An 18,816-nucleotide genomic window follows, 5' to 3' on the forward strand; every position below is an offset into this window, starting at 1 on the left:
GGTGGGCCTTTAAAATGATGGGTCCCCAGGCCACATTAATTTCCTCTTTCAGGGGATAAAAAGATGCGATTACTCAGACTGAGCCACAGCACAGGCATCAAGCAGGTCTCCAGGCGAAAAAGCATTCTGGTGCCTTCCTCCGCACTCGCGCAGCCCGCGCGGGTCCAGCACCCCGACAGTCATCTAGCTTGTGCTTAGGAGCTCCCGCTTCCTCAGGAGGTGGCCAGCTCCGGTGCCAGGCAGCTGCATGTCTAGGAGGGCTTCTTCTTAACCCATCGCTCCTAGGTCTGCCCTCTGGAAAAGGAGAGGGAAAATCCACTCTGCCTGCCCCGTGTAACCGGCAGCACGTGTTCATTCACGTCTCTGCTGAACGGGGATTTTTAAAGGAACCACTGGTGGATCTAGCGCCCTTTGCTCTCCCACGGAGAGTAGCACCCCGTCATTATAAATGGTAGTGAGCCAAGAGTGGCTGTTTTGAGAATGCTGTGGCTTAAAAAACAAGAAAAAGAAGAAAAGATGGGCTCAAGCAGTGCCCTTAGGAGTCTGGGGTCAAGTTCAGGCTGGAGAGTTGTGTGCTCCCAGGCCCTTCCATCTCCGTCAAAGCTGACAAAGGTAGGCAGTGAGCCCAGAGAGATCTGTCTGCGACCCTCGAGAGAGGCGGCCAGTCGCCTCCCCGGCCGCTGCAGAAGGTGGGCTGAGCACCCAGGGGCAGTCAGCACGCACAGGCTGCCTGAGCAGAGCTGCGAGGGGCCTGCGGGGCTGTGGCTCTTCTTCCTCTCGCCCCGTCTTTCAGAAACAACAGGCAGAGACCAACCACCAGAGACCCAGTCCTCTCAGGACCACCCTACCTGTGGGAGGAGAACTAGACAACTCATAAAAAAGGAAGAAGCCCTCACTTGAGGCCTGCCCCAGCGCTTCCCTCGGGAGCCGTCACTACCTAACTCAGACACCTCCACCTCAGAGACGCCCCTGCACCGCCTCACTCGGCAGCGGCTTCCAAAGCCAGCGGTAACACCTTAGCCTAACTTCCATCCACGAAGTCCCACTGCAAGAACTTCTTTTTCCAAGGGAAACCTCAGTAGTAGGGACAATCTCTCCGAGGGAGAAGGAGGTAGGACCGAGGACCAGTGGAGACAGAAACCAGCAAACTCTCAGGCCGGCCATGGCCAAACTGGCAAGTCCCTCTATAACCCAATGTTAACAATCACCTCTCTCTTCCTTACATTCTATGCTGCGGTTTGCCCCTGACTCTCAGACTATAGGAGAGTAATGGCCACTGCCCGGTGGATTACATTTCATACCAAAAGAACTCGGGACCACAGAGTGGAAATGACTTGTTTTTGCCTCCTCTGGAATAGGAAAACTCTGCTGAAGTGACTTTTACCTAAGGCCCGAGTCAAAGTCATTGACTCAGAGAAAACACTGAAGTCCCAATGAACATGTATTAGAACCCAGGGTACCTAGACGCCCTGAAAGGCAGGAGTACTGAGATATCTTTAGAAAACTTTCCAGAGGTGGGGGACACTCATCACAGCCCACTCCAATAGTGGAGCCCACTCCTCCCAGTCTAAAGGGGGTGTGTTGGCAGCTCATTTCCCAGGGGGCCTCCTTTCCGCATCCCTGTCAGGACACATGACTTTGGGAACAAGGAAGGAGGGATAAAAGACAGAAGAGACAGGGGAGAGAGCCATTTGCTTCTACTCTGAGAGATGACATTGAGAAGCATCTTCACCCTGCAGGAATCTTGGCTACTGAGTACAGGCACTGAACTTGAAGCAGTTGTGTGAGACCAGGCTATCAGATACTTAATACTGTTACACCTCAAGACTTAGCCCAAAGGGAAACGAGTTACAGTGCTGTCTTGTCTAATGGCTACTCACTTCTTTTTAAAGAGCTTGCGGAAGGAGCTTCGAAAGCCCCCTTTCTGGTCTTGCCTGGGGTTTTGATCGCTGAACGATGTTTGTTCACTTTCTCTTTCTTCCTTTGGACAGAATCTGGTGGAATCTTCTAAATGCATGTCCTGAAAACACAGAAGAGGATGATTTTTACTCTTCCTCGAAGTCATGACCTGTCCCGAGTGCAGGACGATTTTGTTTTTTAGCTCTGCTGACTTTTCTCTTGCCCCATCCCAAGGACTACAGGTGGGCACCCGGTCACCACTAAAGCAAACCTAAGTTAATGCAGGATTCACTAAATGGAAGGAAGGGAATTTTCTGCTGAGTATAGCATTTTCTACTTATCAAGGCTAACAGCCTAGACTCGAATCTGATGTAATAATAATTAAAGATAAGGAAATCAAGGAATTTAGCTAATGTTTAAAAAGCATGAAACATAAAATCTTATTCTAGCACCAGTACGGTCTTGCCAGAAAACTACTAGTGGTCTCCTCATATCTCTGGATGGGTTTCTCTTTCTGCAAAATAACAAAGTTCTTTAATTGAAATACTAATTTAAAAATCATGTTCCTAACTCTCCATTTTATACATAAATGAGGGAAGAAGTTTTTGGAGAGGTTGGACCTATTTAGAAGTAAATGTCAACTGATATTTTTAATCTGCAAACATGCCTTTAGTACAGTTTTTACAATTACTAACTCAGGGCATTTGGAGTGTGAAGTAAAATATATTAAAAATAAGGCTGTATTTTTGAGGAACTTTTCAGTTCCCTTTAAAATATGAGATATGCTGATAGATATTCATATGTATTTATGTGTATTCAAGTTAGTATCCATATGCATTCTACATGAGCAAAATAGTCATGTTGAAGTGACTGTAATTTAAAAGCAACCTAAAAACAGCTGCTTGATGTTGAATATCCTCAAAAGAACCCAAGAAACCAAAGCCAAAACTACACCACTGATGCCCTGAGTTTCATGAACTGGTTGGGTGGCTGCTTGCTGACACAGAAGTAAAGCATAAGGATGAGGGTTGGTTTGTTTGTTTTTAGGAAACACCTGAGTCTGACTTTGAGAACTGAACTTGGGGTTGCAGTAACAGATCTAAAAACTCTCTCCAATTCTAAAATTCATAACTAGGAAATGGAGAGCAACAGTGGACATCTTGGTGCAGGGTTTCTCAAAAGCTGGGATTCTAGGGCCAGCTGAGGTCTCTACAATGGAGATCTCTGAGCCCTACCCAGACATCCTGAATCAGAATCTGCAGTCAGGCCCCGGAACACCTGACAGTCATTGATTTGAAAGCCAGAGGTTTAAGGTGCGTCTGTCCACCTGCAATTAATGTTTACAAAAACCACTTAGGAATCTTCTTTAAAAGCAGGTTGTGATTTGGTAGGTTTGGGGTGCAAATTTTGCATTCAGAACAAATTTCCAGGTAATACATTCACTGCTAGGTCAGGGACTACATTTTGAGAAGCTGCTTTTAGGAACTATTTGGGAACTAAATGTATGAATTGTTTAAGGAAAATCCACGAAACCATGATCTTCATAGTATCTTACTTTTGTACAGCAGTCTATATTTGATAAGGTTTAGTCATAAACTTGATCTCATTTGGCCTAATCCTCACAACAACCTGTAAAGTAGGTCAGATAAGCATTGTCTTGCTTTTTATATGTGAGAAAAGTGGAGGCGCTGAATGGCTAAGTGAATTGTCCAAAAGCACACAGCTTGTTCGGCAGCAGAACCAGGACTTGAACCTGGACTGCCTGACACCTAACTGGGGGCTCTCTGCACTAGTGCACTGCCTTCTTCCCTGACTCTCAGAGCTGGCTCTGCTGGGCACAGCTGGAAGACACACAGAGTATATTTGAAGAGATGAAGCAGTAGGAGCTTTTCACATCTCAAAAGCAAAACACTGACACCAGTAGGGATAGGGCTTTTCACAGGTTTATCTTTTGCAACTAAAATCCCCATCCTGCTCCACCTTACATATACACACACATGCACAAGTGTGCACACACACATATACACCTAACACTTCACGCACACATGCACATTTACATGCAAGCATGCACTCATGCAATATATTCCCCAAGGAACTATCAACTATTTCATGGATATTTAAATACCTTTTAAAATGCCCCAAAGCTTGCAGACACTAATGTTAGACATCAAAATACCTCGATATTCACTGAGCCCAAAGAAGGTGTTTTTGAGTGAAAGCTTCTTTGGCTATTTCGGGATGTCTCCATCCCATTGGAATTGGCAAATTAGTGAGACATCCTTTTCTGGTCAAAAGGAATGCAGGCAGTAATGAACTTAGCTTTGTAGCAAACTTCCCAGAGCCTACATCAGTATAGGCAAGTTGCTCCTCACTAGCTACACACAAGGTGGGGAGGGGAGGAAGAAGGGGTTAGGGGTTGGAGGAGGCTGGCACAGTTCTCAGCATTGTGCGTATTTAAACAAACACGTGCACCTAGCAGGCTGAGGCAGAGACAGACCGGCCTGGGATTTGCATGCAGTGCTCTGAAAAACAGCGCAACTGCAACTCGGAGGTGCCACACACTTAAGCAGGAAGAGATCCCCTAACCCTGACTCTGGTGTGTGTGTGTGTGTGTGTGTTAGTCCCCTAACCCTGACTCTGGGTGTGTGTGTGTGTGTGTAGTCCCCTAACCCTGACTCTGGTGTGTGTGTGTGTGTGTGTGTGTAGTCCCCTAACCCTGACTCTGGTGTGTGTGTGTGTGTGTGTGTGTGTTAGTCCCCTAACCCTGACTCTGGGTGTGTGTGTGTGTGTAGTCCCCTAACCCTGACTCTGGGTGTGTGTGTGTGTGTGCAGTCCTCTAACCCTGACTCTGGGTGTGTGTGTGTGTGTGTGTGTGTGTGTAGTCCCCTAACCCTGGCTCTGGGTGTGTGTGTGTGTGCGTAGTCCTCTAACCCTGACTCTGGTGTGTGTGTGTGTGCACAGTCCTCTAACCCTGACTTTGGTGTGTGTGTGTGTGTGTGCAGTCCTCTAACCCTGCCTCTGGTGTGTGTGTAGTCCCCTAACCCTGACTCTGGGTGTGTGTGTGTGCGCAGTCCTCTAGCCCTGACTCTGGGTGTGTGTGTGTGCACAGTCCTCTAGCCCTGACTCTGGGTGTGTGTGTGTGTGCAGTCCTCTAACCCTGACTCTAGGTGTGTGTGTGTGTGTGTGTAGTCCTCTAACCCTGACTCTGGTGTGTGTGTGTGTGTGTGTGCGCAGTCCTCTAACCCTGCCTCTGGGTGTGTGTGTGTGTGTGCGCAGTCCTCTAACCCTGCCTCTGGGTGTGTGTGTGTGTGTGTGCAGTCCTCTAACCCTGCCTCTGGGTGTGTGTGTGTGTGTGTGTGCAGTCCTCTAACCCTGACTTTGGTGTGTGTGTGTGTGTGTGCAGTCCTCTAACCCTGCCTCTGGGTGTGTGTGTGTGTGTGTGTGTGTAGTCCTCTAACCCTGACTCTGGTGTGTGTGTGTGTGTGTGTGTGCGCGCAGTCCTCTAACCCTGACTCTGGTGTGTGTGTGTGTGCGCAGTCCTCTAACCCTGACTCTTGTGTGTGTGTGTGTCTGTGTGTGCGCGCAGTCCTCTAACCCTGACTTTGGTGTGTGTGTGTGTGTGCAGTCCTCTAACACTGGCTCTGGGTGTGTGTGTGTGTGTGCGCGCAGTCCTCTAACCCTGCCTCTGGGTGTGTGTGTGTGGAGATCCTCTAACCCTGACCCTGGCTGTGTGCAGGTCTCCAGACCTAGGGTCTTCCTCATCTCCCTGCAGTCATGAGATCTCCCCTAACCGGGGCGGGCGTGCGCGCGTGCACGGAGAGCAGGTGTGCAGAGTCGCGGTCTTCTCTGCTGTCATAGGCGTGCATGCGTGACATGCTCTTAGCGTCCCGGCACCGGAGACCCGGCGCTGCCACTCGCCTCCAAGGGTCACCTAGGCAGGAGCCTTGAACTCGGAGGGGCGCTGGGGCTCTGCCTGCCCCGAGCGCGCTCCCGAGTTCAAGTCTGGCCTCGCCCCTCTCCCCTCCACGCTGGGTGAACTCGGGTCGCCCCTGCAGATCTAGGCCCGGGGCCGCCGGCGTTGTGGGTTTCGGCTCGGTTTTACTTTACCCTCCTTACTTCCAAATAGGTCTGCTTTTCGCTTTGGGACCTCTGTTGGGGAAAGAAGGTCCGCGGCGCCCCGCGAGCGGCAGCGGCGGCGGCGGCCGGGCCGTGCGGCTGCGCGGCGCGCTCGGCCTTGAGCGGCGCGCGGCCGCCGCTGCTGCTGCGCGTGCTGTAGAGGCGCGGGGCCACGCCCTCGGCGGGCGGCGCGCGCGGGAACTCCTTGAGCGAGCGGCTCAGCGGCTTGGCCTTGCCGTGCGCCTGCGCCTGCGCCTGCGCCGCCGCCTCCAGCTTGTAGGCGCCGCTGCTGCCCGCCGGCGACGTGGCGCTCTTGGACAGCGGCTGCAGCGGGTGCTCGGGCCTCTCGGCCTCCATGGCGAAGCTGACGGGCCGCAGGAAGCAGATGTCCAGGCTGGACTCGGAAGAGGCGGGCGAGCAGTTCTCGAAGAGGGCCGGGGCCTGGAAGGGCTCCTCGTCGTAGGGCGCGGGCAGCGCGAAGATCTCGCCGCCGTACTCGAACTCCTCGTAGCCTGCGGGCACGTAGCCGCGGCCGTCGGGCAGGAGCTCGGCCGGGGCGCGCAGGGAGCGCTCCACGTTGCTCAGCGGCTCGGCCGGAGAGGGCTCGAAGTCCATCTCCGGGATGGCCTGCAGGGGCCCGGCGAGCGCCTTCACGTCCTGCTCGGCGGCACAGAACTGCGCGGGCGTCAGCAGGCTCTCGGGCCTCTCGTGCTTTCTGCCCTCCATCTCCCAGTCACCGGGCTTCCCGGGCTGCAGGCTCTCCATCAGGCTTGGCTGCTGCTGGCTTTTCTTCACGGGGGGCATCAAGTGCCTTTAAAGGGGAAACAAGAGAGACGTGCTCATGGCTACACGCAGGCCCCTTCCCTTACCCAGCGGCAACCCCATCCTGCCAGCTGCTTCCCTCGGCCCCTCCCAGTCGCCTGCTTGCTCATCTGCCAGGTTCTGGCGCTAAGTTGCAGGGAGTCTCTCTGCGAGTGGGAGACTGGAGGTTGGGCCCATTAAGCAGGTACTGGAAAGCACTGGCCTGAGCTGCCGGCAGGCAGAGGCCCGGCGTGGAGATGGCCGGCGGCCAGGGACCCTCTTCTCGCCCCGTGGAGGCCTCTGAGCCTCCCACCACCTGCAGCATGCCAGGGCATCTCTCTCAGCGCACTCCTCTCCCTTGAATGCCCCGGGGCTGACAATGGAACGGAAACGGCTTTTGTTGGACTCATGGACTTCACGCTTAAAAACAAATTTCTTGGTGAAGTAAACACGGCAGGACCTTGATAACTGCTCAGTCTGGATGATGACGTTTGGGGTTCATGGTACCCTTCTGTGTAAATATGAAATTTTCAAAACTTCAAGAAATTCCTTGCAGCTATTGAAGAATTTCGTTTACAGAGTAGCGTGGTACACTCATCAGAGGGGATGGGATTTTTCCATTGTGCCACGTAACACTGACTCAGAATGGCTGCACTGTTTCAGCACCGGTGCCGCGAGAATGCACATGTGAACACTGAGTACCACTCTGGTGCTCGCAGAGTGAAAATCGGGTCTGAGATTTGCAGGTGTGAAAAGAAATAGTGAGATGAAATACCTGATTTGAACTGGGTTTTATTTTGCAAACATGGTATGTAATGACAGCCATGTTGTTTCTAGGGATTTCCTTTTTTACTCCGTTGTACGGCAAAGATAAAGCTCACCATCTCGGCCGGCGCTGCGGCTCACTAGGCTAATACTCCGCCTTGCGGCGCCGGCACACCGGGTTCTAGCCCCGGTCGGGGCGCCGGATTCTGTCCCGGTTGCCCCTCTTCCAGGCCAGCTCTCTGCTGTGGCCCAGGAGTGCAGTGGAGGATGGCCCAAGTGCTTGGGCCCTGGGGAGGCTCATTGACTTTTCCACAGCAATAGGTGCTTACGTGACAGCAGGACCAGAACTGGGAGCAGAAGGGTAGGGCTGCAGAATCTCTTCTGAGTGGATGCCACTGTCCCGGACAGCCTCAGGACCTGCAGTGGGGGAAGCATCTTGGCCAGCATTTGCACACTGGGAAGCCAGCCCTTTGTACAGCTTTGCCATGGATGACCTAACAGAATGGAAGTAATAATTTTCAGGTTGTAAAACAGGAAACCGGCTCTCTGAACACACAGCTTAATACCAAGAAAGATTAAGAACTATATCATATGGAGTTTGCTCTGAAGGTCTCTGTCTCCAGGGTATACAAACTAGGTAGCTTACATAATAGGGTGTAAACTGGGGACATAGTAGTGGGTAAAGCTGATACCTGCGGTGCTGGCATCCCATATGGGCATCTGTTCGAGTCCCGGCTATTCTACTTTTGAGTCAGTGCCCTGTTCCGATTGAGCTCCCTGCTGATGCACCCAGGAAAGCAGCAGAAAATGGCCCAAATCCCACATAGGAGATCTGGAAGATCCTGGCTTCTGGCTTTGGCCTTGCCCAGCCCCAGCCTTTGCAGCATTTGGGGAGTGAACCAGCAGATGGTAGCAGATTTCCGGCTCCTGTAGCCAATCAAGCCCCCTCTCCTCCCGCCCTCTCCATTTCTGCCTCCCATCACTGCATTTCAGCCCATGCCACTTGTGACAGACACCCATGATGACTGATCCACGTCCGTGTTCTCAGAAGCCTTACTTCTTGAGCTTTTTCCGTTTCTGAATAAGCAAATCCTCATTGCATTGAAATAGCAGGGTGTAGTGGGAGATAAATACTCGGAGGCGCTGAACACACACCAGTAGTAGATAATAGTCAGGGTGTTCCTGCTCTGTGAACTTCAAGACATTCTGGATGGAGAAAAAAAGGAAGCAGCACTGCATAATTAGAATAACAAATTGTTTTGTCTCTTCTGTACCTTATCTTGATCTGTTGTGAGGGTTTGGTAGCCACTTAATCAAGACAACTAACAACAAAACATATGGCTCATCTATTATAAGCTGAAAGGTCAAACTTGCTGCTCTCTCACCATCACGCCAAAGGAAAATGAGTCATTGTTGTTCCTGTTTGAGTTGGATGTGAACATAAAATAATGCCATGTGGAAAGTTAGGAGGATCTACTAATTAAATCTCTGATGTAATGGAGGCATTCTAACAATTGCTGTCTATAAATAATGCCTTAAAACAAGTCAGATTAATGGTGAAAATGTCAGGCATTCAAGGCAAGCTATGGGGGGAGGGGTGGTATTTATGATCAAACTTGGCCTCGTGGCCCATCCTAGTATATTGCCTAATATGCTAAGTGAAATACGTATGTGACTTGAATTTGGGAAAACTAATATTTATTGAATACTTCCCATTGACAGGCACTAAGCCCTTATCAATATTATCTCATTTAATTTTTACCACAACTCAATTAGATAGGTACAGTTTCGACCTCCATTTTTTTTTAAAGGAAACTGAGATACAGAACAGTTAAGTGATCTTCATTAGGTACACAACTAGTGAATAATGCAGCAGGATTTGAACTCAGATCAGACAGCAAAACTAGGGCTTATTTACCATATTCCACCACTTGCAAGGCCTGTTTTTTGGTCCCAGGTTTTTCACCTACTAGGCATGTGAACTTAGGAAAATTACTTAATTTTCTTAGCTCTCCATCTAAAACATGGCAACAATGATATATATTTCATGGAATTGTTGAAAGAATTAAATAATCATGAGTGGTTTTGCATCTACAACCATATACAAAGTCTTTTTAATATTGATACTGGGCTACTTCTATCTGATATTAATCCCATGTCTTTCTTTTTCTTCTTCTTTTTTTTTAAGATTTGTTTATTTATTTAGAAAGAGTTACAGAGAGAGAGGGAGAAACACAGAGAAAGATCTTCCATCCGTTCGTTCATTCCCCAGATGGCCACAATGGTCAGCGTTGGGCCAGGCCGAAACCAGGAACCAGGAGCTTCATCTGGATTTCTCATGTGGTTAGCAGGGGCTCAAACTCTTGGACATCTTCTGTTGCTTTTCCCAGGCCAATCCAGCACCCATATGGGATTCCAGCATTGCAGGTGTCAGCTTAACCTGCTACACCACAATGCCAGCCCAATCCCCTGCCTTTCTAAAATGCTGTCACTGAATTGCTTAATAAGATTAGATAGCAATTAAAACAGAACAAGTGGGTGGTGGGAAGAAGAGGGACTGGTAGGGGATTGGTGAGCCTCTCTCTCAACTTTACTTCCTCTAAGATGCTACAAGATTTGTGGAAAAGTCAGCTCATCAGCTTCTTTATGCTTCTTCTGTGACACAAAGCATAAGTACTGTATGATAGAACAATGGACCCAAGCCAAAAGTAGCTAAGATGGCAGTCAGGTGGGCAAGTCAGACTTTGAGATATTGGGGTCAGCACTGTGGTGCAGCAGGTGAAATTGCTGCTTGCAGCGCTGGCATCCCATATGGGTGCCAGTTTGAGTCCCAGCTGCTCCACTTCTGATCCAGCTCCCTACTCCAGGTAAGCAGTGGAGGATGGCCTGGGTGCTTGGGCCCCTGCACGTGGGAGACCTGGATGAAGCTCCTGGCTCTCAGCTTCAGCCTGGCCCAGACCCTGTTGATGAGACCATTTGGGAAGTGAACCAGTGGATGGAAGATCTCTCTCTCTCTCAGTCTGCGTCTCTCCTGCTCTATGTAACTTCGAATAAAATAAATAAATCTTTAAAAAGAGAGAGAAGAAACTTGTCTTAAAAAAAAATTTTTTTGAGATACCAAAGCATGGCATTTAGATGAATATAGAACCAAAATGGAAGGGACTAAAAAAAGTGTTCAGAATCTAGCAGTAATGGTAATTAGTGATAACAGAAAGATCCTGCATCAGCAGAGACAGAGGTTGCTCATGAATGAAGACAGAACTTCAGGGGCAGGCATCATGAGCTGAACATTTCTGGAGGTAGAGATTTTACCACAGAGCATTGTGTGGTCTGGAATAATCATAACAATCTGATCCATGTAAATACTTCTTCGGAATATTAATGACTCCATAATTCCTTACAGTATTCCTCCCCTGAAAGCCAACAACAATAGATCAACATGAAAAGTCAGTTTTGTAGCCATGCCTACCTGCAGATGTATCAGATATTCGGGGATGCGCTGGACTATGTGAAAAAACAGTGTGTAGATGTCAGATTTAATCTCTTCATCACCCTAAATGAAAAAAAAGGTGGCATCGTTCATCATTGTCCCTCCAGCTCTGGCAGCAGGACCCCAGAGTTGGTCCCACCAGAGCAGGAAGAGTTTCCTCCCAGGGCATTTTCTTCCCAGCGTCTGTCATGAAGCATGGCTTCTCATGCAGGAGGCCACATGATCAGGGAGACAAGTCTTCTCCAGCACGGAGCATACCATGTATTTCTTCTGAACCCACCCGGCTCTCCAAACCACACTTGCCCCCTGCCCTATGTTAGCTAGACAGACTGGGCACTCCATAAATTGTATTTGAGTTAAATGAGTTCATTAAGGTGCTCCCGCAAGTAATTATTACAATGGTTTACTAATGGGCTCTGATGCTGGGTTAGAGCCCCTTGACAGTGAGGGGCAGAGTGTGATCAGGAAGTGATCTATTGGCCTGGAAACAGAAAACATGCTAGACTTTCTCCACGTCCCTTCCCCTTCCTTCTCTTTATTTCCCTCTGCCAGACATTTGTTGAGTGCTAACTTATGCCAGGCATCATACCGGGCTGGGAGTAATGAGAGATTGAAGTAGAAAGTTAATAAGACTAAGCCCCTTGTCTATTGGTGAGACTTAATTTACTCTCACCTTTGACTTTTATTGTTTTTTCCCCTATTGACCTGAGCTACCTGGAATTGTTACATATGTATACATGCTTACTGAGCACCTAATATAAATGGGTTTTAAAAGTTCATGGAAAATGGATTTAAATATGGGTTTATTTTGGTGCAAAAAATTTGAAATCCACATGTAAGAGAAATCTTCAAAAACTTCAAGGAAATGCATATTATGAAAAAATACATAGAAATAAACTTAGGCACCAAAAAACCTTATATTTTCATTCAATTTTTCCGTTAACTTTTGAAGTACCCTTATACAGCAACATATGAGAGCCACTTGTAAGATGACTTGAGTTTAATACTCAGATTTATGTTTTCTGTGATTGAAGAAGCATCAGCACATATAACATACAAGCTGCACTCTGAAGATTTCTGCTTAGAACGCCTATGTATCTGTCTACAGTTTGTCCGTTGGGATAAATCAATGGGAGAGGGTCACTCAGTAAGGCAGAGCAATGATCAAAACAATGGCACTGACCCTTGAGTGTCTGCTTTAACTTTAAGTAGGCATGTCAGTAACACTGTTCAGGCCATTCCTCAGAGTGCGTGCACTCTGTTGGCTGGGTAGAAGAGCAACGTGGTACAGGTAACGTGTGTGAAAAGAAGGACAGTACTCACACACAGAATTAACTTACCTCCTTCAGAACAACCACATGAACCAATGAGATGCATTCAGGCAAATCCCTCAGGTAGGCAACATAATAATCCAAGAAATTATTCTTTAAAACAAACAGAAAATTGCATGGTAAGAACCTGGAAACTGAGAAGATAATATTTTCACAGAGCCATGTATATTGAAAATGAGTACTGTGCAGAGATTATTATCTTAATCATTCATTTAATGTGTTCTTAATATCTTTTGAAAGAGGTTGGCTTATTTCACCCTCTGTGTTGGAGACTGGATTTGCAGAGTCTTTCCGAGCTGTCTAGTTCATTTTCAGGCTACTTTGGAGCAACTACAGAGTCCAGCACGAATTTCTCTAAAATTGAAACACCCAAGAACTATAACTAGACTGCTATGGAGTTATCAAAAATTGCCTAACCTAACCTTCATCCCAAAATTTTTTGGGTGGCCACTGAAGGAAATTTTGAGGGATTCAGCAGTCTCTCTTCCACTTGCTTAGAAATGGTAACAAAGGCCCTTAGAAACTTGACTCTCAACCCTGCTGCCGAATTCCCTCCCCCTGTCCCAGAAGATCTGCCTCAACAGCCTAACAGAGTGAGAAGATGTTCCAGGAACAGAGGTAGCTTGCCCAAAGGAAAAGAGGAATAAAGACATTGTTATCCACATGGAAAGAAACGCCTGGTAAAACTGAGACACCTCTTAAGTGACAGATATTCTCAGCTTAAAAAGAGAACAACACAGAGGCATTGCTCTTAAGGGAGTTCAGAGTGAGTCCAAAAGTGAACCATCTCAATGCAGCCACAGCTGCTGCCTGTATCATGGATGGAATCCTTCTGAAAGTGCCAGGATAGGAATTGAGATTAGAAATGATACACTAGAGGGATAGCATTACATCCACTCTAATACAAGTAATTTTTAAATGCTGTATTGCAAAATAATAAAAAGGAAAAAAATGTTGTATTGATACCAGAAACTGATATTCATTGATACATAAATGTTGATTGCAGGCAAAAACTGGCTTTCAGACCTACTTTAATTAGCTCACACAATATATTCATTGATTTTTTTATTTGTTTATATTTATTTGAAAGTCAGAGAGAGAGAGAGAGAGAGAGAGACACTTCCCAAATGCCTACAAGAGCTAGTGTTAGACTAGGCCAAAGCCAGGAACCAGGAACCCAGAACTCAATCTTACATGGAGGGCAGGGACACAAGTACTTGGGCCGTCACCTACTGCCTAACAGGGTGTGCAGTAACAGGAAGTGGAACTGAAAGCGGAGCTGGGACTCAAACTCAATCACTTTCATGTGTGATGCTGGCATGCTGGCATTACAAGCAGCATCTTTTTTTTTTTTCTTTTAAAGATTCATTTGTTTATTTGAAAGTCAGTTATACAGAGAGAGAAAGAGAGGCAGAGAGAAAGGTCTTCCATCTGTTGGTTCACTCCCCAATTGGCCGCAACGGCCAGAGCTGTGCTGATCCAAAGCCAGGAGCCAGGAGCTTCTTCTGGGTCTCTCACGTGGGTGCAGGCGCCAAAAGACTTGGGCCATCTTCTGTTGCTTTCCCAGGCCACAGCAGAGAGTTGGATTGGAAGTGGAGCAGCTGGGACTCAAACCAGCATCCACATGGGATGCCAGCACTGCACGCAGCGGCTTTACCCGCTACGCCACAGCGCCGGCCCCCACAAGCAGCATCTTAACCACTGAGCCAGACACCTGCCCTGCACACATATTTGAAAAAGAAAATTTCACACAAAATTTGGATTCTCAGCTTCTCTTAAATCCACTATCCATAAATTTCAATTTTTTGGAACCAAAATAAAATATCAGGAGGCCTATTTCTTTTTTCTGGATAATAACTGGATAAAATCAAATAGATATTCCTCATATGGGTGCCAGTTCAAGTCCTGGCGGTTCTGCTTCCAATCCAGTTCCCTATTAATGTGCCTGAGAAAGCAGCATAAGATGGTTCAAGTAGATGGGCCCTTGCCATCCACATGGAAGACAGGGATAAAGTTCCTGGTTCTTGGCTTCCATGTGACCTGCCCTGGCCATTGTGGTCACGTGGGGAGTGAACCAGCAAATGGAAGATTTCTCATTGTCTCTCCCTCTCTGTAACTCTGCCATTCAAATAAATAAATAAATAAATATTTTTTAAAAAATGGTGCGTGGGGGCTAGCACTGTGGCGTAGTAGCATGTTGAGTCACTGCCTGTGACACTGGCATCCCACATGGGTGCTAGTTTGTATCCCGGCTGCTTCTCTTCTGATCCAGCTCCTTGATAATGCACCTGGGAAAGAAGCAGAAGACGGCCCTGCACCCACCTGGAGACCTGGATGAGGCTCCAGGCTCCTGTTTCTGCCTGGCCCAGCCGTGGCTGCTGTAGCCATTTGGGAAGTGAACCAGCAAATGGAAGATCCTCTCTCTGTATTTCTGCCTTTTAAATAAATAAATATTTTAAAGCAATGGTGCATAGATTTCAATTTTCTTTTAAAAACTTTTTGATCTACTTATTTTACTTTCTGAAAGGCAGAGAGACAAAGAGGGAAGGGGGTAAAGAATGATCTCCCATCTACTGATTCACTTCCCAAACGCCCACAACAGCCAGGGCTGAGCCAAGTCTCCCAGCTGGGTGGCAGGACCCAAGCACTTGAGCTGTCACCTGCTGCTTCTGAAGGTGAGCAGTAGCAGGCAGCTGAAGTCAGGAGCAGAGTCAGGATTTGAACCCAGGGACTCTGATACAGATACCGGCATCCCAAGCGGTGTCTTAACCCACCTCACCAAATGCTTACCCCAAATATATTTTTTCATTTCCTTTTTCTACAAGCTTTTTGAGGTACTCTCATATATACACAACATGTGCATATTTAATGGAGACAGTTACAGTACAGTGTAAAGTTATAAACTTGGAGTTATAAGACCTAATAGGGATGACCGGCGCCGTGGATCACTTGGCTAATCCTCCGCCTGCGGCGCCAGCACCCCGGGTTCTAGTTCCGGCTGGGGCGCTGGATTCTGTCCCGGTTGCTCCTCTTCCAGTCCAGCACCCTGCTGTGGCCTGGGAGGGCAATGGAGGATGGCCCAGGTCCTTGGGCCCTGCACCCACATGGGAGACCAGGGGGAGGCACCTGGCTCCCCCTGGCTTCGGATCGGCACAGCACCAGCCCTGGTGGTCATTTGGGGGGTGAACCAACGGAAGGAAGACCTTGCTCTCTGTCTCTCTCTTTCACTGTCTAACTCTGCCTGTCAAAAAGAAAAAAAAAAAAAAAAAGACCTAATAAGGGGAGTGGCTCCGTGGGCAGTAGGTTAATCCTCCACCTGTGGTGCCGGTTCTAGTCCCAGCTGCCCCTCTTCCAATCCAGCTCTCTGCTATGGCCTGGTAAGAACAGTAGAAGATGGCCCAAGTCCTTGGGCCCCTACACCCATGTGGGAGACCGGGAAGAAGCACCTGGCTCCTGGCTTTGGCTCGGCGTAGCTCCGGCTGTTGCGGCCATCTGGGGAATGAACCAACAGAAGGAACACCTTTCTCTCTGTCTCTCTCTCTCACTCTCTGTAACTCTACCTCTCAAATAAATAAATAAAATCTTAAAAAAATAAAAAAGACCTAATAAGGGGGCCGGCGCTGTGGCACAATAGGTTAATCTTCTGCCTGCAGCACTGGCATTCCATAGGCATGCTGGTTCTAGTCCTGGCTGCTCCTCTTCCAATCCAGCTCTCTGCTATGGCCTGGGAAAGCAGTAGAAGATGGCCCAAGCACTTGGGCCCCTGCACCTGCATGGGAGAAGCTCCTGGCTCCTGGCTTCAGATCGTCCCAGCTCCTGTCATTGCAGCCATTTGAAGAGTGAACCAGTGGGTGGAAGACTTTTCTCTGTCTTTCCCTCTCACTGTCTGCAACTCTACCTCTCAAATAAAGAAATCCTTTAAAAAAAAAATACCTAATAAGGTTTTAATCACAGATCTCCAACTACCTATTAGCTGGATGATTTCATCAAAGTCTTCTAATCTCTCTGAATATTATTCCTTTATCTGTAGAATGAGGTTAGTTTAGACCTTAGTAGTTCCTTTAGCTCTGGAATTCACTGATTCTAGATTCTCTGTGAGGAAGAGCAGATGAGCGAGACACATAATCACGGCATTAAGATGCACAGAGGGAAAAGACGCGCCTTACCTCGTCGTTTGTCAGTTTAAGGAATAAATCTCCGAGGACTCCTTGGCGCGGCCATTTCAGGACCCTTTCCTGCAGGGCATGCAGCAAGTCCAGGTGCTGCTGAACAAGGTACCGTAAGGAGCCGGGGAAGAGGCTTGAAACAGAACGGAGAGAATCACGCAAAGCAAGTGCGGAGAGACAGACCCCTGAGAGTGCACGCAGCACGTCCCGTTTGCAAGGCTGCATTGAGGACTTAGGGTTGTTTTTTTTTCAAGTTTGTCATTGTGGGCCTCACAGCAGATATCCTCAGACTATGAAAGACCCCTTTCCTGATGGCACTGACATTGCTGTGTCCTGAACAAAGAAAGTACACATCATCTCGACTTTGCAAAGCCAACCCCGTACTCTCTCATTTACATGACACTCCTTGGGACATGCTATGGGAATGTTTTTAAGTTATTACCATTTGATATACAGAATAATCTATTCTAATTAGTGCTGTGGAGGACAGCACTTAAAGTGGTACCTGGTCATACTTAGCTACTGGGTATGAGACCACTACTTAGGTAAGTAGAAAAATTGGTTTAGAGCTGACAGCAGCTTAGTGGGGTAGAGGGAATGACAGGGTTCCATTCTCCCCTTCCTTGAATTTGAAGGAGGATTACTGGGCAAGGCCCGAGCAGGACACAGACTAGGCCTGACCTGCCACCCCTGAGATTTCATGGAACGCCTTGCCTAGCCTCACACCCTTCTCTTCCAACTCCCAGTGTGCCTCATATTTTCAGAGGAAATGAAGGGAGAAGGAGAGAAGTCGGAGAATGGCAGAGTACAGAGGAGAGGCAGAGGATTATGCAGGGAAAAGATGGAAGGGTGAGATGATCAGGGGCCTATAAAAAAGAGGAAGGAAGAAACAGAAGACAATGATTTTACTGGGAAAGAATTTGAGCTCCAATCTGGTGACTTAGGTGAACTGAAGGTAGGACCCCTTGTACTTTAAAGATCACAAGTTTAACAAAGATGAAAGTGGTGGCCTTTTCATCGCTGAGAGCTGAATTTGTTTACTTAAATTTTTCCTTGGGGTCTAATGAGAGTAAATTCACGGACATGGTGCTTTGATAAGAAGCAGATCAAAGGATACCAGATTGAGAGGAGGGATTTTCAACTCATTTCCAAGCAGGGCAGACTCTCCTGTGGCTGTAGTCAGGGAAGATACACAAGATCAGAGGACCCAGTCCCCTGTGAAAAGATGGAAAGAAACCTTCCACTCCCATGTTCTGTTCTGTCCCCTCCACCTCCTATGCCATGGGTCTCCCTGTTTGCATTGCCTGTGGGCCCATAAACACAAGAGGGGGGATTCTGGAGCTCTTAGGGATGGGGCAGTGGGTTTGGAAGATCATTCCAAGAGGAGACATACAGACTGCGAATACCACCAACCTGATGAAAGGAAGTACAAGTTATAATACTGAAAGAGCAAAGCGTTCTATTAGCAAAAGGCCCAGGTATGAAAGATTTCTACCCACCCAGAGGCTATAAATTATTTTGGGTAACATTTCTGTTGTGATCATAAATAATGCTAGGACACCATGGTGAGATCTGAGTTCATGAAGAGTTGTCCACACAGGTTTTATAATATCCTTTGGATTACCTATTTTCCTGTCCCTCTCTTTGTAGAGTCTTCTGATACACTGTGACCAATGTACTAGCAGAGTTAGAGAGTGAGATTGTCCACTGGATTAAGTGTGTGAGATTTCAGAGCAGGGTTGCAGAAGGCTAATACTCCCATTAATATTGTGGATATTCATAAATTGCATGAAGAGCAATGGCCTAGAATGAGTTCTATACCAAATATTGAAAACATACTTTAAATGTTTTTAGGCTTTTATTTTATTTTAGTGAAAGGCAGAGTTACAGAGAAGGAGGGAGAGATAGATATAGAGATAGAGATAGAAATAGAGATAGAGACAGAGACAGAGATAAAGAGAGGCTGCAACATCCAAGGATGGGCCAGCCAAAGCCAGCTTCATCTAGGTCTCTCACATGGTTTCAAGGGACCAAGGACTTGGGCCATTTTCTGCTGCTTTCCCAGGCACATTAGCAGGGAGCTGGATCAGAAGTAGAACAGTGGGGCCGGCACTGTGGTGCAGCGGACAAAGCCGCTGCCTGCAAATGGACGGCAGTTCGAGCCCCAGCTGTTCTACTTTCCATCCAGCTCTCTGCTATGGCCTGGAAAAGCAGTAGAAGTTGGTCCAAGTACTTGGGCCCCTGCACC

General features: G+C 47.8%; 1 protein-coding gene across 13 annotated transcripts in view; it reads right to left on the reverse strand.

Annotated features, from left to right (window-relative positions):
- The window catches only part of ARHGEF33 (Rho guanine nucleotide exchange factor 33), a 124,111-nt gene that overhangs the window by 26,846 nt on the left and 78,449 nt on the right, over positions 1–18,816 (reverse strand). For 9 of the 13 annotated variants that reach the window (XM_051842971.2, XM_008254492.4, XM_051842970.2 and 6 more), the window contains 7 exons: positions 16,569–16,701; positions 12,412–12,495; positions 11,051–11,134; positions 8,639–8,787; positions 7,911–8,075; positions 6,007–6,826; positions 1,881–2,020 (listed from right to left, as the gene is read on the reverse strand). In XM_051842971.2, the coding sequence (XP_051698931.1) occupies positions 1,881–2,020; positions 6,007–6,826; positions 7,911–8,075; positions 8,639–8,787; positions 11,051–11,134; positions 12,412–12,495; positions 16,569–16,701 (1,575 nt within the window). The remainder of the gene's footprint in view (positions 1–1,880; positions 2,021–6,006; positions 6,827–7,910; positions 8,076–8,638; positions 8,788–11,050; positions 11,135–12,411; positions 12,496–16,568; positions 16,702–18,816) is intronic. The other 4 variants (XM_070069220.1, XM_051842978.2, XM_051842972.2 and 1 more) reach the window with 1 other exon arrangement.

This window comes from Oryctolagus cuniculus, chromosome 2 (genome assembly GCF_964237555.1).
Source record: "Oryctolagus cuniculus chromosome 2, mOryCun1.1, whole genome shotgun sequence".
NCBI classification, from domain to species: domain Eukaryota; kingdom Metazoa; phylum Chordata; class Mammalia; order Lagomorpha; family Leporidae; genus Oryctolagus; species Oryctolagus cuniculus.